This window comes from Elephantulus edwardii, unplaced genomic scaffold (assembly GCF_000299155.1).
Source record: "Elephantulus edwardii isolate Elephantulus edwardi_28Jun2011 unplaced genomic scaffold, EleEdw1.0 scaffold00111, whole genome shotgun sequence".
NCBI classification, from domain to species: domain Eukaryota; kingdom Metazoa; phylum Chordata; class Mammalia; order Macroscelidea; family Macroscelididae; genus Elephantulus; species Elephantulus edwardii.
In genome coordinates this window covers 5,126,953-5,143,133 of record NW_006399861.1, presented here as the reverse complement: position 1 = coordinate 5,143,133, position 16,181 = coordinate 5,126,953, and the positions used below count along the sequence as shown (strand labels likewise).

The 16,181-nt window shown below is 36.9% G+C and overlaps 1 protein-coding gene across 4 annotated transcripts in view; it reads left to right on the top strand.

Moving 5' to 3' along the window:
* The window catches only part of SNAP91 (synaptosomal-associated protein, 91kDa), a 260,033-nt gene that overhangs the window by 102,492 nt on the left and 141,360 nt on the right, over positions 1-16,181 (top strand). For 3 of the 4 annotated variants that reach the window (XM_006892129.1, XM_006892127.1, XM_006892126.1), the window contains exons 2-4: positions 1,529-1,671; positions 7,554-7,629; positions 8,589-8,691. In XM_006892129.1, coding sequence (XP_006892191.1) covers positions 1,529-1,671; positions 7,554-7,629; positions 8,589-8,691 — 322 coding nt within the window. The remainder of the gene's footprint in view (positions 1-1,528; positions 1,672-7,553; positions 7,630-8,588; positions 8,692-16,181) is intronic. The other variant, XM_006892128.1, reaches the window with a different exon arrangement.

The window sequence follows — 16,181 nt, the reverse complement described above, 5'->3', positions numbered from 1 at the left end:
ATGATGAGAATAATTTTTTAAGTTAATTTTTTGATGGTCATTTGTTCTTTTTTTATTTTGCATTAATTTTTTTAATTGGTTTACTTACAAAGTTTATATACATTTGTTTTACACTATTCTTAATGGTGAGAATAATGCTTTAAAGATACTATAGATAAAGTGAGACTTGGACTTGACATTAATAATTCTAGTAACTCTCTTGATGCAGAAGGAGCTCTGGTGGAATAGTAGATAGGGAGTTACGCTGCCATCCCAAAAGCTAGTGGTTCAACCACCAGCAGCTCCATGGAGAAAGATAAGGAATCTCTTCTTGTATAATTACAGTTCCTGAATGTTCATAGGAGGGTTAACAACTGGGCAGTTCCTTCTCAAAGGTAGTGAGTTGAGTTTTGGTACAGAATTTTTTAAAATTATTGATAAGCTTTATGATAGAATTCAAGTGCTGTTTCAATGAGTATCAAAACCTTATTTATTGTGAAATAGAAAACAGAGGCTGAGAAATGCATTAAGCAAATGTTTAGCTCAAAGATTATTTCAAGGGAGCTGTGGTGACCTACTGGCAAGAAGCTGCATTGCAATCCCAGAGGTACGTGGTTCAAATCCGCCATATGCTCAGCTGGAGAAGGAGGGGCAATCTCCTCCTGTACCAGTCAGATCTGATTTGATGGTACACACACAAAAAAATAATAACATTTTAAAAAAAGATCATTTTATGTTAATTGTGCATAAGGAAAAGATGAGGATCGTCTCTGCATTTTCTGTATGGCACTTCCTAAGAGCTGGGTATCACATGCAGTTCTCTGCAAGCTGGGCATGGCCTGTAACAGTAGTCAAGCTATCTGTTGTCCTGAAGAGGTCATCCCATGCTATGTGCTCTTGAAAGTACTTTTAAGTCATACTCTCTCATCATTAGCTTGGCTGTTGCTAAAACCTAACGTATACTTGGAATCATGCCAGTAATATGTGGAGGTAGACAGTGATTTTATTATAAAGGTCTGCTCTGCTGTAAATGTAATTTTATGCTAACATTTTGTTATATGAAAGCTTATATGGATGTAGCAGGATTTTTGCTTTTACTTCTTGTTCTATTCTGCCCTCAAGTGACAAGTGCATTTATTAACACCCATCAAAACTAAAGTTCAAGTGCTCCCAAATGTAGTATTTAAAAAATACAGCTGTTGCTATTTCCTTTTATGGTATATGGAATAATTGTCTATATATTAGACATTCTGCTAGGAGTAAAAAAATATTAAAATAAAGTTTAGCTTTCCCAGAATTAATAATTTTTGAAATAACATTGATACCAGCAAGCAAAACTAAGAGAAAAAAATCACAAAAGAGAATTCAAAGAAAAACTAAGTACAAGAATAAATAAATTTGGTAAATAAAATTTGTGTATGTGTGTGCATATGTATAAAAATACTATTGTTTGGTTCATTTAGAAAATTTTTATCAGTTTTTGTCAAAGTTATACTTTAGTAAAGAGGTGTACATGTCTAAAATTGATCAATATCTTATGTTTTCATAGATTTGATCCAGGCTACCAATGAGACCAATGTTAATATTCCTCAGATGGCCGACACACTCTTTGAGCGAGCAACAAACAGTAGCTGGGTGGTTGTATTTAAAGCTTTAGTGACAACACATCATCTCATGGTGCATGGAAATGAGGTAAGTTAGTAAACTCTGTGTGGATAGAAAGGAAGCTTTATTAAAATAAATTATTTTTATTTTACATTGGTTGGCTTACAAAATTTGTATACATTGTGTTTCATTTATATACATTGTTTCACACATTCTTATATTCACATTGTGTTTAATACAATTATTCCTGTACATTATTTTATAAAATTAATCACCATTGATCTTTGCCCACTATTTCCTCACCTTTTCAGGTCACCACTGTGTCTTTCCTAATTACTTCCCTCTTCCCTCTGACCAAACTTCATGACCTCATGATGCTCCCCCAGCCCTCTCTTTCCTCCCTTACAGAAGAGCATGGTGACCCCAGCCCTCTCTTTCCTCCCTTACAGAAGAGCATGGTGACGATATAAGGCTTTTACCAATTATTAGGAAGAGAAAAGGAAATCTAAGGGGCAAAATAACCTGGAATATAGTTATAATTTACCATTTTCCCATTTAGATAACTATTAAAAATATTCTGTTGAAAATACTAAGACATTAACTTTTACTCACCCCTAAAATGTATGTTCAATATCAAGCATCTTAGTGGAAAAAAAAGATGTTTGAATAAAGGAATAAAATTGGCTTTTTCTATAGGAAATACTGCTTTGTGCTTTTGTTGTATAGATGTGTGTAACTTAGAAAATTATGAACAAAATAAAAATTAATCATTTCATGTTGTTTACCTACTTGTTGTTAAGTGCTGTTGAGTAGCTTGAAACTCTAGTGACCCTATCCTGAATCCTGCTCTGTCTTAAGTTAACCTCATTGTCTCTGACACAAGCACACTTATTACCCCAGTCGCTGGATATGTCCATCTCATCCAGGATCTTCCCCTCTTGCACTGTCCTTTCACCATTCAAGGCATGATGTCCTTTTCTAAGAACTATTCCCGGTTTGCAACAATGTATGTCCTACTGTTGTTATATGCTGTTGACTCACCTGCAGCTCATAGTGACCCCATATACAACAGCTCTAAAGCCTGACCTATCCTGAGCCAGTCTCACTGACTCTTGACACACCTACCCCTGTTGCCTTAGTCACTGTATCAATCCATCTCATCTGGGATCTTCTTTTCCTGTGCTGTCCTTCCACCCTTCTGAGTATGATGTCCTTCTCCAAGGGCTGGTCACTCCTGACCACATGCCCAAAGTATTTAAGACTGAGCTTAAAAAAACAAACAAAGTTGGTTTCACTCTTTCTGAGCCATACCAATTTGTTTTCTTGGTGGTCCAGGGTATGTTCAAGACTCTTCTGAAGTACCACAATTCAAAGGTATCAATTCTTTTTCTATCATCATTAGTGATTATCTAGCTTTCTGATGCATAGCATTAATTGTGAAGACCATGGACTAACAACTTAGTCTCTAGACTGACATGGTTGCTTCTCAGTACTATGGAAAGGTCCCTGACAGCAGATCTATCTAATGCAATTAGTCTTTTGATTTCTTGACACTGGTGCCAAGAATGTTGATTGTGGAGCCAAGCAAGCTGTAACTGTTAACAACCTCAGTCTCTTCTCCATCCATCATGGTGCTGCCAGTTGGCCCTGGGATGAGAATCTTTGTCTTCTTGATGTTGCGTTTCAATCCATATTGAAGACTGTAGTCTTTGACCTGTAACAAGAAGCAAGACCTTTAGGTCCTCTTCTGTTTCAGCAAGCAAAGTTGTGTCATCTGCACAATGTGGGTTACTGATGAATCTTCCTCAAATCCTGATGCCCCAGTCCTCCTCATAAAGCCCAGTCTCCTGAATGATCTGTTCTGCATGTAGATTGAAAAGATAAAGAGACAGGATGCATCCCTGATGCACCCTCTTCCTGATTTTGAACCATACAGTATTTTCCTGCTCTACTCTGAGGACTGCTTTTTCATCCAAGTATAGGTTTCACATAAGCATAATCAAGTGTTCTGGGATTCCCATTCTCCAGAAGGTTAAACACAATTTGTTGCGATTAAGACAGTGAAATGCTTTTCCATAGCCAATCAAACACACATAGATATCCCTCCGGTATGCTTTGCTTTTGCCAATATCAATCTGACATTGGTGATAATGTCTCTAGTGTCATGGTCTCTTCTAAATCCAGCTTGTATTTCTGTTAGTTCTCTGTCAATTAACTGTTCCAGTAGTTTCTGGATAATCTTCATCACAATTTTGCTTTCATATCAGTGATACTGTAAGATAATTTTCATACTCTTTTGGGTCACCTATTTTTTGGAATAGGAATAAATATGGATCTCTTCCAGTCATTTGGCACAACGTGGTGAGCACATGCAAGGCAGCATCTGTTTGCTGAAATTGGTATTCCATCAATTCCTGAGGCTTTATTTTTTGCCAGGTCCATCAGAGCAGCCTGAACGTCCTCCATCACCATTGCCTTTTGATCATATGTTGTTTCTTGAAATTCTTCTGTCAGCCAATTAGTTTTGGTACAGTGACTCTGTATACTCCTTCTATCTCTTTTAATACTTCCTGGATCATTAAATATTCTACCCATGGCATCCTTAAGTATTACTACTTGAGGCTTAAATTTGTTCTTTAGTTCTTTCAGCTTCAAATTTGGCCCTTTTCATTTTCGGACTCTAGTCCTCTGCACATTTCATTATAATACTTTGCTTTGTCTTCCCGTGCTGCCCTTTGAAATCTTCTATTCAGTTCCTTAATACCTTGATTTCTTCCCTTTGCTTTGGCTTCTCAGCATTCTAGTGCAATATTCAGAGTCTCTTTTTAAATTTTTTTTATTAATGATTTTTAATACAACATATATATTTTTCACAGCATAATCTTTCCATCTAATTTTCCCATTCATTCATTGTTGCATGTTTTCCACCCTGCTCACCCCTCTCCCCAGTTCATTTTTCTCTTTGAAAAGAAAAAAAAAATTCTTTCATTGTTATACAGTTCTCCCCACCCCAAGTGCACAGTCCAGTTTACTATGCAGTTCTTTTTCTGGAATCTTATCATGAAAATAATACCTAATTATATATTCCTTTTAAACAGTTCTCTCCATCATCTGTTTCAATCCAGTATACATTATTTATCCCCTCTTTTCTTAGGTTCCCCTCAACCCCAATGTCAATCCTGTTTTACAACAGTGGCACTATGCAATATTTGTCCATGTGTGACTGAGATATTTCACTCAGAATAATGTCCACCAGGGTCACCCATTTTGTATAATATTTCATGAGTTCTTTGTTTTTCAATACAGCATAGTATTCCATTGTGTGAATATACTACAGCTTCTCTATCCATTCGTTTGTTTCCAACTCTTATTTATTGTGAACAAAGCATCAATGGATATGCATGTGCATATATCTGCTTGGGTGGCAGTTCTGATTTCTTTAGGGAAGTGCAACAATGAATGAATGGAATTCCAAAATTTCTGTAGATGGTCATTGAAATTAAAAAAATAAATATTTTTTTTAAAAAAAGAAACAAGGTAGGAGGCATCTTATTCCCTGATTTAAAATCCTACTACACTGCCATGGTGGTCAGGACAACGTGGTACTGGTACAATGAGAGACACTTGGATCAATGGAATAGAATTGAGAACCCAGAAATCAGCCCATCTACCTATGGTCATCTGATTTTTGACAAGGAGATGAAATCAGTTAAGTGAGGAAACGACAGCCCTTTTTAACAAATAGTATTGGCAACATTTGAAAACTATCTGCAGAACACTCAAGCAAGATCCATACCTCATTCCATACACAAAAACCAACTCAAAGTGGATCAAGGACCTAGGACTAAATCCAAGGACTAGAAATTTCATTAAAGAAAAGCTTGGAAGAACTCTAGTAGTTCTAATCCACAACATGAACAGTCTTCCAAGCATTCGGAAAAACCTACAACCAAAAGAGGATAAAATAGATGAATGGGACCTTCTAAGAATCAAATCCCTATTCACATCCCAAAACATTTCCAACAGGGTAAAAATTGAAGCCACAGACTAGAAAAAAAATATTTGGCAATGACATGTCTGATAAGGGACTTAGAGTCTTTTCTGTCATCCATTTTAGCATTTTCTTCTGTCTTTGTAATGACCTTTTTCATTCTTCATGTATGACAGTCTTGATATCCTCCCACAGCTCATCTGGTCTTCATTCATTAGTGTTCAAGACCTCAAACCTGATCCTGAGTTGGTTTCTCAATTTAGGTGGGATAGACTCAAGGTCAAATTTGTATTTCTGTGGATTTGATTTGATCTTCTTTCACTTTAATTTGAACTTGCGTAGGAGTAGTTGATAGTCTGCTCTGCAGTCAGAACCTGGCCAGTTTTCACTACTGATATTGAACTTCTCCAGCATATTCTTCCATAGATGTGATTATACAATGAGGTGAAATCCATGTGTATAGTCACTTTGTTTCTTATAAAATGTATTTGCTATGAATAAATCATTCATTGCTCATAATTCTATTGTTCTATACCCAGCGTTCTTCCTGGTTCCCAACTTTTGCATTCCAGTCAGCCATTATTATTAATGCATCTTGTTGCATGTTCAGTCGAATTCTAACTGCAAAAGTTAGTAGAAATCATCTATTTCCTCCTATTTTGCTCTGGTTGTTGGTGCGTAAGTGTGAATGATACAGTATTAACAGGTCTTCTTGTATGTGTATGGATATTATCCTGCCACCCACAATGTTGTATTTCAAGATGGATCTAGAAATGGCTGTTTTAACTATGACAGATACCCCGTGTTTTCTCCCCTTTTCATCTCCAGCATAGTTGATCATATGATCATCTGATTCAAAATGTCCCATGCCAATCCATCTCATTTTGCCAATACCTAATATGTCAATATTCATGCATTCCATTTCTTTCTTAACAATTCCTTGTTCCAATCATTAGTTTCTGCTTACAACTGTTCCTCTTTCTTTGTGTTTCCAAATTTGAGGCCTCAGCCTCAGTTGCAACATCTGTTATTCTACTCTATGTGTGCTCTATTATACAAAGGGTTTTCAAAGGCCTGTTATATTCTGGACGTGGATAGTCAATCTTTCTTCCTAGTCCATCTTAATTTGGATGCTTAGCTTTGGAATAATATATGACAGACAAGCATTTTCATGAAAAGAGCAAATGAAAGACCCTTCCCTTTACAGAGATAGCCATGCATACAGTGCCCTCTGCCTGAATGTGTGTCTTGTCCTTTCCCTTTCCTTGAATATTAGCATCATTTACACTCCCTCCTACCCCATCCCGCTCCTCCCTCCACCCCCCCACAACCCTTTAATATGATGGTTTAAGCCACAAGTCACTTCTGTGGTATCTTGCACTTCACAATGCTGCTAGTCTCTCACACTGATTTTTATCCCACTTTTAGAAGAAGTTGAGTCCAACTCCAATGTAGCAGTCTCAGGGAGGGCTTTTAGTCTTAGGCAGCACTGGGAAAATGTTCTTGCCACTGAGCTCCTACTTCAGGACTGTTGTCTTGTGGCATAGTGTCTCTGCTCTTCCTTACACAGCACATGGCTGTCAGAATATGAGAATTTCCAAGGTGAGGACTATGTTTCCTTTAGATCTGACATGCTAGTGTTCTTTATCTGGCCTGAGGGCCCAACACAGATCCTGTAAAATTACAGTATTTTGATTATATACGGAAATGGAAGATCCCATAATTTACTTCTCATTAATTTTTATATTATTATATTTACATTATATATGCATTATATATATACACATATACACAATTACATATATATATTATATAACTATACACACACATATATACATTATTAAAAGTCAGTCTTTTAACTTTGCTGAGAAACTCAGCATACTATAACAAAATTAAAAAATTATCAATGATAATATGATATTTGTAATTTTTTAATATGAATTAAAAATGGGGCTTAATTTTCATTTTTGTTTTTCAGAGATTTATTCAGTATTTGGCCTCTAGAAATACACTATTCAATCTCAGCAATTTTTTGGATAAAAGTGGATCCCATGGTGAGAATTTATTTATGTTGTAAGTTATAGGTATTGTAGACATAATGAAACCTGATATAATTAAGTTTAATAAATTTGCTAATGCTTTTGATGCCGAAAGAGCTCTGGTGGTCTAGTGGGTTGGGAGTAGCACTACAGCTCTGGTTCATGTCCACCAACTGCTCCAAGGGAGAAAGATGGGAAATCTCCTGCTGTGTGATTTACAGCCTCATAAAAAACACTGGAGGGGTAGCTCTGAATGGGTTCTGGCTCCGGGGCAATGAATTGTGTTGAGTTTTGATGCAGAATTTTAAAAATTTTTAAATTCAGTCACTAGTCCAAAATTATGGAAACTAACAGCTTCACTAATTACTTAAGGGAAAAAGTAAAAATGACTATATAAAAAGTAACTTGAAATTATTTGGTTCTAGGCATTTCTCCATGTAAAGTCTTTTAGTTTTAATCTCCTCATTTCAGGGCTTATCCTTAAAAGCCCAGCAAAGTAGGCTCCATTTACAGTTGTTTGTTTATGATGATGTAGAAGTCATGAATTGAAGTGTGCTTTCCAAATTAAAGAGAAAAACTATATTGATATTAAAGACATTTTACCTATAACTTAGTAGGGTTTGAACTGCAGTCATTTGTCCATTCATCCTGTTTGCTCACTGGAGGGTCAGCACATCAAGCCACAAATGCATTAAGTTTGAAATGTGCTATTATTTGAAATAGTCAACAAAAATGCAAGGGAAAAAATTCAAAAAGACATTCTGTGCATGACAATAATATAACTAATTTGAGTAATCTTGGAATGTCTCATGTGAAAATTATTTTTGCTTAGAAACAGCATAGATTTTAAATGATGCCTATATCTGATATACTTAACCTCTTTCTATACCTACATTTAGGGAGTTTGAAATATTATTACTAGGCAAACATAGTTGAAGGTATTTAATCAGTTTTATCCCCTCACCCTTCTACAGGTTACGATATGTCCACCTTCATAAGGCGCTACAGTAGATACTTAAATGAAAAGGCTTTCTCTTACAGACAAATGGCATTTGACTTTGCCAGAGTGAAGAAAGGGTATGTTTTTTCCTTCCTCATATTTTTTTAGTGTAACGTGTCCTTGCATACTTGATTTTTTAAGCTTTCTCTTCACCTAGTTTAACATGTATCTGTTATCTAGTTACTAATTTTCCCTTCCCTCACAACCCTGAAAACCAGAAAAGAGTGTTTCTTTCTGTACATAAAACTTTCTTTAGGTTTTAAAATGATGGCAACATTTGTCATTTTGTGACTTAGTTCATGTAGCATAATATTCTCCAGATTCATCCATGTTATAGAGTGTGGTTTTTTGTTTTTCTGGTTTTTTATTATAATGAACATTTACAGAGATTTTGGATTTCTGGTCATTCATTGTTGCACTTTTGAGAATTCTACATTGTTCTTTCACATTGCATATTATTATATTATTTATATATACTAACAGAGTTTGTTTATTCATTTGTTTGTTGTTGGATATTTAGGTTGTTTTCGTCTCTTTTCTATTTCACATAATGCTACAATGAACATGGGTGTGCATTACAGCTCTTATTTCTTTAGAAATTATGTGCAGGGTTGCTGGATCAAATAATATTTCTCTTTGCAGCTTTTAAAACAAACATCATAGTGTGCACATAGTTGCACTATTTTACACTTCACCAACAGTGCATGGAAGTTCTAGTCTCTTTACACCCTCACCAGCATTTCTTGGTTTTTGCCTTATGAAATCTGCTATAGTTGTTTGGTTAAGACGGTATCTCATTATTGTTTTGAATGGTATCTCCCTAATAGTTTATTATGTTGTTATTGTTGTGTACCAGTGAGTTGGAACCGACCCATCGCTGACCCTCCAGCAGATTTTCAGAGGCAGTTAATTTCCCATTCAGAGGAGATTGCCCATCCTTCTCTCGCAGAACAGCTGGTAGATTCAAACCATGTGCTTTCAAGATTGCAGCACAGCTTCTTTCCGCTAGACCACCAGAGCTTCCTTATCAAACATATATTCATGTGTTTGTTGGCCATCTTGATGTCTTCTTTGGTGAAATGTCGTTTTATGTCCTCTGCTTATTTTAAAGTTTTTTTAGGTTTTTTGCTGTTGGGGTATTGGAATTTCTATAAATTTCAGATTCATGTCTTATCAAATATATTGTTGCCAAATATGCAAACATTTTCCCCAATTTACAAGTTCTGCTTTTACTGTTATAGGGAAGTGTTTTGATGCATACCAGGATTTAACATTTAGAAGAATACAGTTGGCTGGTGTATCTTCTGCTGTTTCTGCATTTCTGGTTATGCTTGATAGCCTGTATGTGTCATAAAGTACTCTGCAAAATTTGATTCTATTTTCTCTTTAATTATCCTTATGATTTTAGTTTTTACACATATGTCTTTGATCCATCTTAATATATATATATTTACATATGTGTGTGTGTGTGTGTGTGTGTGTATATATATATATAAAATGTGTAGAATGGGTCTTGGTTCATTTTTCTACAAATGGATTTCCACTTTTACTAGCATCATTTATTAAATTGTCTTTTCCCAACTTGATGGATTTGAGCTTTTTATCAAAGTTCAACTATGATTAGATGGATGGATTTACTTCTGTGAACTCTTCTGTTCCATTGATCTTTGTGTTGTTCTTGTATACAGTGGGTCCTAAAATCAGGTAGTATGAGACCTTCTACTTTATTTTTCATCTTCAGGCGTTTCGTGCTTATCCAGGGTCTCTTTTCTTTCGATATAAAGTTGTTAATAGGTTTGTTTGTTCATCTCCTTAGGGGCTATTCTTGGACTCGGGACTGTAATAGCTATAGATCTCTTTGCATAGTAATAACATTTCTACAATATTAAGCTTTTACTACTAACACACTGCCATCAGATCAGCTCAGACTCAAAACAAAGCTTTATTTGGTTTCCAAGACTGTAAATCTTAATGGGAAGAGACTACCCATCTTCTCCCTTCGAACAGCTGGTAGATTCAAACTGCCAGAGATGTGTGGTCCTCTGGTTGATAGTACATCATCACCAACTCTTTAAAGTTGGTATTAATGTCATGACACCTCACTATTTATTAAGGACTTCTGTTGGCATTGTTGCTCCTGACTAAAAGGTTGGTACTTTTAATCCACTAGTGGATTGTCGGGAGAAAAGTATGCAGTCTCTACTCAGAGATTTACAGGCTTGGAAATGTGATGGAGGGTTGCCATGGGTGGAAAGAGACTCAACAACAGTGGGTATAATTTGGCGTTAACTCCATAAATAACCTTTTTTAAAGTACAAAAGAAAAAACAGTGCAATCTTAATGAATACTCATTTCTGATCAAATCTGTCTAAAATGAATGACTGAATACCTCATTTTCTCAATGAAGATTTAAACAATGGTTTGTATCTCAAGTCCAAAATTAGTACTGTACTTAAATTCATTAAGAGCCTGTCTCTGGCATCAGCGCCAACCTTTCTCGCCACCATGCACGACGCCTTCGAGCCGGTGCCTATATTAGAAAAATTGCCTCTGCAGATCGACTGTCTTGCTGCCTGGGAGGAATGGCTTCTTGTTGGGACCAAACAGGGTCATCTTCTTCTCTATAGGATTGGGAAGGATGTTGGCTGTAACCAGTTTGAAGTGACACTGGAGAAATCCAATAAGAATTTCTCCAAAAAGATTCAGCAGATCCGTGTGGTTTCCCAATTTAAGATTCTGGTCAGCTTATTAGAAAATAACATTTATGTCCATGACTTATAGACATTTCAACAAATCACTACAGTGTCCAAGGCAAAGGGAGCATCACTGTTCACCTGTGACCTCCAGCACACAGAGACTGGGGAGGAGGTGCTGCGGATGTGTGTAGCAGTGAAAAAGAAGCTGCAGCTGTATTTCTGGAAGGACAGAGAATTTCATGAATTGCAGGGGGACTTTAGTGCATCTGATATACCCAAGTCCATGGCATGGTGTGAAAATTCTATCTGTGTGGGCTTCAAGAGAGACTACTACCTAATAAGGGTGGATGGAAAGGGATCCATCAAAGAGCTCTTTCCAACAGGAAAACAGTTGGAGCCCTTAGTTGCACCTCTTGCAGATGGAAAAGTGGCCATGGGGCAGGATGATCTCACCGTGGTGCTCAATGAGGAGGGGATCTGCACCCAGAAGTGTGCTCTGAACTGGACAGACATACCAGTTGCCATGGGTGAGGACCACCAGCAGCTGCTGTTCCCACTTTGACTCAGAGGAGGATGGAGTCCCATTCATTAGCGTTAGCCGACTTGAGTTGTGTTGGATCAAGTTGTGTCATTCTTTCTCAGTTCCTCTTGTTATAATTAGATGAGTGCTGTAGGATTTTAAAAATGGGGTTTAGGGCTTTTTGTGGGAAACCCAGTTTTTCTCCAGAAGGAGAAAAGTATAAGCAGAAATACCCATTTTAGGGAATGATGATGGTTTTGATTACTTGGTGAGTATACGCACAGCAGAGTTTGTATCCGTCTAACAATTTCTCCATGGACAGCTGAATGACACTAGTTGCATTATCCATGTGTTACAATTCTCGCTGTCAGTATTCTTTATGTTTCATCACTGTTGACTGAAAGTTACTACCTCCTCAGCTGCTAATCTCTGCTTTTCGGAAATGATGTTTTATTAATATTTCTACTTCTTGAAAAATGTTTTTATTATGCTTTCTTTGTAATGATTTTATTGTGTCCTGGGCTTAATAGACTATCCAGAAGTTAATGAAAAATCCACATCTATTCTAATAAAAAGGGGAGAAAGATAAAAAAAAGAGCCTGTCTCATTAAAAGTATAAATAATATTGGAGTATTGCAACCCAGTAACGGTGATCAACAACCACCATTACTATTTAACATCGTTTCTATATTTCTTGTGACTGTAACATCATTTTTTTAAAAAAACCAACAATAATATTATGTATAAGTAATAGTCACTACATTAAACAATGGACTCACAACATTCCAAAGGTACGGGATTGGCAATATTGTTTTGTACTATTTGTAAGGTCATCATAAGTCAGCACCTACTCAGTGGTGACTCGGAGCAACAAGTGGTAGACCGTAAGGTAAATTTTATTGGATTCATTTTAATGAATGAATGAATGTATGTATGTATGTATTTATGTATGTATGTATTTATTTATTTGCAATAACTATCAAAGAGACATTAGTAGGAAACGAATCCCAGATCCAGTAAAAGAAAGAAAACATTGAATTTTCAGAAATTAGCCTTTGATAAATGTGTAGGAACTGTACAAAGAAAGTGATAGAAATTATAATAGCATGGAGTTATAATAGACTATATTAAATGACAAAATATTGGCTATAGTTTGTCAAGGGAAGAAGAAATTGCTTTATCTTCAATATTCATTAGAAATGTGGTATAAGCTCTAAAATATTTGGAATATTAATGTTTCAGAAAACAAAAATTTATAAGCAAGGGAATGTTTTAGAGTCAGGATGCTGTATTAGGCTTTCTTTATTAGGTATTACACCATAAACAAGAACCAGTATAGTATAAGGACTTGACTTAGTAGTACATCATTAGAACATGGTCTTACCGCCACCACCACTGAATAGTTATTGAGTAGCAGTTATGTTCAAGGCATTTTTAGGCATTAAGATTCCGTCTTGATAAAACAACTCAAACCAAAATTATGGTACATTCACATGACATAATACTACGCAGGAGTAATAATTTTGTAAATTACTACCATACTTGGGAGGGACTGGAGAGCATTATGCTCAGTGAATTAACTGAGACCCCTAAGGACAAATACTGTATAAGACCATTATTGTAGACCGTGTATGAGGATCCAAGGCGGGAAGCAGGGAGCAGAGGGGTAGGGAGGGTGGGGCTGGTAATCTTAGGGTAGCATAATTTGATGGGTAGAGGGAGGAAGTGGGAAAAGGAAAGGAGAAAGATCTGATGTGAAAAACAATGTATACAAACTTTGTAAGTAAACCAGTATAAAATAAATTTTCTTTTCAATTTAAAGAAAAACCTCTCAGATTAAAGAATGAGCACTAGATTAGTAAAACACACAAATTAACTTCTCAACATGGAACAACCTCAAACATATGAAAAAGCCTCAAGTGAAACTTAATGTGTTTTCCCTTTACCCTCTTCTCTTACTGCTTTTATTGAGTTCTAGTGGCACAGTGGATAGAGAGTTGCCAACCTAAAGGTAGGTGGTTCATATCTACCAGCTGCTCCACAGGAGAGAGATGAGTAATCTCTCATGGGATTTCTGCCTTTGAAAACTTGTTGGATGGAAAACTGTGAGTCAGTTCCAACTGTACATCAATGAATTAGGTTTTTATTTTAGCATTTTACTTTATTGTATCTGTGAGTTAGAAATCCAGGCATGGTTTAACTGGATCCTCTGGCTGAGAGAAAATATTATTGTTTCTTTTAGGTTTAGATCTATTTATTCAGAAATTCAGCTAGTCTCACTTACCTATGCCTAGACCAATAAGGTGTTGTCCAAACAGAGCGAGACAACACTGCAGGGTTTTAAATCAGGAAAAGTGTGTGTCAGGGTTGTAAACCTATTCATTCCGTATGCTGAGCAGATAATTCATAAAACTGGACACTATAAGAGAAATATGGCATCAGGATTGGAGGAGGACTTACCAACATCCTGCACTATGCAGAAGGCATACACTTTCTTGCTAAAAGCAAGGAGGACATGAAACACTGTAGAGGATCAAAGAGTACAGCCATCAATATTACATCTCAACATCAAGAAGACAGAATCCTCATCACTGAACCAATAGATGGATAAAAGGTCAGGCATCTCTCCAAATTACTGAGGACCAATGATGTCAGTTTGAAGACTACAGGATGCCTGATTCTGGCCATGGTTTTTTCAATCACCTTCCAAGCCTCTGAAAGCTGGACAAGGAATAGGGATGACAGAAGAATTGATGTCTTTGAGTTGTGGTGTTGGAGAAAAGCACTGAATTTTTTTGTCATGAACTGCCAAGAAAACCAACAGCTATGTGTTGGAAGAGTGCAGCCAGAGTGTTCTTTGGAGATGGTGAAACTTCATCACACATATTTTGGGCATATTGCTAGAAAAGGCTATTCCTTGGAAAGGTAGAGGGTCAGCAGAAGGGAAGGAGACAGGTCCAGTGTTCATAGGGTTGCTATGTTCATATTCAACTTGATGGCATCTGACAACCACAGCTACACTTATCTAAGCTCTTAGTAGAAGTGCAAATAGTAACATAGCATTACCTGTATAGTTAAGGAAGGGGAATGTATGTGAGGAAATAGTTTAGATAGAAGAGAGTAACAAGAGATGGTTTTAAAAAATTTCAATTTGAAAGAAAGTTTACAGAGCAAATGAAATTCCATTCAATAATTCACATACATTATTTTTCTCCATGTTGGCTACTATCCTCCTTCCCATTTCTTTCTTATGTTTCCTTTCTGCATTCATCCACCCTTCCTATCCCTTTGCACTTTCTGAGTTTTATCTCTAGGTATACACTGCCCTTTTGATCTTGTGTAGATGATTGTACTAAGGAGTGCATTCCTCCCTGATGTTACTGATCATCTCATAGACCTATCTATTGTTGGCCAGAAATTGAAGCTTGAGAGTGATTTTAATTCCAGGCTTGGAGAGTGGCCAAGTCTTGGGGTTCCACCAGTTTTGATCAGAGCAGTAAGCTTGGGCTTCCTTAGTATTTTTAGTTTTGTTCCACATTTTCCCGCCCACTCTACCAAGCACCTTCTTTTAGAAATCCCCTTCAGAGGGATCAGCTCTGTTAATCAAACACCCTCTACCTCTGGTCTCAGGGTCTTGATATCTAAAGTTTACATGGTTCACTAGTCCTTTGGACTAATGATCTTGTGTTTTTTTCATTCTTACTTGATCTGAACATGGAGAAAACAATAATTACAGCATGGATGTATGGTCACAAAATTTAAGACCTCAGTTACTGCTCACCAAAGTAGAATATATACCATTGCCTTTGTTGTTGTTGTTGTTGTTATTGTTATGTGCCATTGAGTCGCCTGCGACTCATAGCTACCATATGTACAACAGCCCTAAACTCTGTCTATCCTGTGCCAATCACACTGCCTCTGACACACCCATCCCGATTACTCCAGTCACTGAATCAATCCGCCTCACAGCGGATCTTCCCCTCCTGCACCGTCCCTCCACACTCCCAAGCATGATGTCCCTCTCCAAGGACCTGTTCCTCCTTACAAGATGTCCAAAGTATGTCAGACAAATCCCCAGAATCCTTGCCTTCAAGGAGCAGCTTGGTTTAACCCTCTCCAGGATGAATCTGTTGGTTTTCTTGGCAGTCCATGGTACATTCAATACTCTTCTGCAGCACCACAGCCCAAAGGCATCAATTCTTCTTCTATGCTTGCTAGTCATTGTCCAACTCTCTGATGCATAACTAGTGATTGCAAAGACCATGGCCTGTATCAGACACACCTTAGTCTCCAGAGTGACATCATTGCTCTTCAGTACCCTGGAAGGGTCCCTAACAGCAGACTTTCCCAT